The following is a 1176-nucleotide window of genomic DNA, read 5'->3' as shown; positions in this document are numbered from 1 at the left end:
GTACTACAAAAAAACTGGTTAAGGGTAAATCACATTTTGAAAAGCTTTTATAAATGGGCAACTTGACAAATTATTTTTAATTAAGTTTCTCTCTTTTTCGAAATTAAAGGTGCAACTCATATTCAGGCCAATTCGATGTGTATATAATGTATGATAACTATGAACAGACTTTGAAATTTGCCTACATCATACCAGGTATACTTAACTTATTTCACTGCCCCACACAGATGCTCATGTCCGGTGGAAGTCTCCTCTAGTTCCCCCACTTTTGGCCACAAGCATTATTTCAGATATCACAATGTCATGACTCACAGCTTTGCACATATCGTACACTGTTAAGGCAGACACCGATACAGCAGTGAGAGCTTCCATCTCCACACCCGTCTGCCCTCTACACTTTGCCGTGCCAGTTACAATCACACAGTTGAGAGCAGAGTCCAGTTCAATGTCCACAGCCACAGAGGATAAAGATATGTTATGACACAGAGGGATAAGGCTGGACGTCTGCTTGGACCCCACAATTCCCGCCAGGCTAGCAATGCTAAGTACGTCACCTTTCTTCAGGCCATTTTCTCGTACGAGTTTCATCAGTTCGGGTCCCACAAAAACCTTTGCTCGTGCTGCAGCAGTCCGTTCTGTCACCAGCTTCGAACCCACGTCGACCATTTTCACCCTGCCGGTCCGGTCAACATGAGTCAGACTTCCGGACTGTGCTCCCAAACTGCAGAAACGGCAAGAGAAGACAGAGGGCTGTGCTCTGTGTGTTTGTCTTGTTAGGAGTCCTGTATTGCACATAATGCTTGGGGTACAGGGAAGCAAAAGAAACTGTTTTCTAGATTCAGTCACTACACTCAAATTATGTGACAACAACTGAGACATCTGTGTATCCGACACAAACTGGGGCGAAATATTGGTATCTGAGAAGAAGTACTTTTGAAAATCTTGTTTCTGAAGGTTTAACAACTTCCGACTTTGTGCCTTCACAACATCACTACAGCCATCAAGTTCAGTGCCACCTGGAACAAAAATACAAGCTGTAACAAAGAACTCTTCATAATCTGAAAATAGGTTAACTACAAAAGAATTTTTAAGCATTCGTGTTGAAACACCCCCGATTAATTCCTTTACTGGATTTTGGGTAATTTACCAAAGCCACAAAACAGTTAATTATTATGA

General features: G+C 42.2%; 1 protein-coding gene across 1 annotated transcript; it reads right to left on the bottom strand.

The window, feature by feature from the left end:
• Window positions 1-231: 231 nt before the first annotated feature.
• LOC124622203 (molybdenum cofactor biosynthesis protein 1-like) lies at window positions 232-666 on the bottom strand. The gene has a single exon (XM_047147852.1). It carries the CDS (start codon window positions 664-666, stop codon window positions 232-234), a length of 435 nt encoding a protein of 144 aa, XP_047003808.1.
• Between the last annotated feature and the right edge of the window lie 510 nt (window positions 667-1176).

This window comes from Schistocerca americana, chromosome 7 (assembly GCF_021461395.2).
Source record: "Schistocerca americana isolate TAMUIC-IGC-003095 chromosome 7, iqSchAmer2.1, whole genome shotgun sequence".
NCBI classification, from domain to species: domain Eukaryota; kingdom Metazoa; phylum Arthropoda; class Insecta; order Orthoptera; family Acrididae; genus Schistocerca; species Schistocerca americana.
Note: the sequence above shows the minus strand (reverse complement) of the source record. Positions and strands in the feature narration are given on the sequence as shown.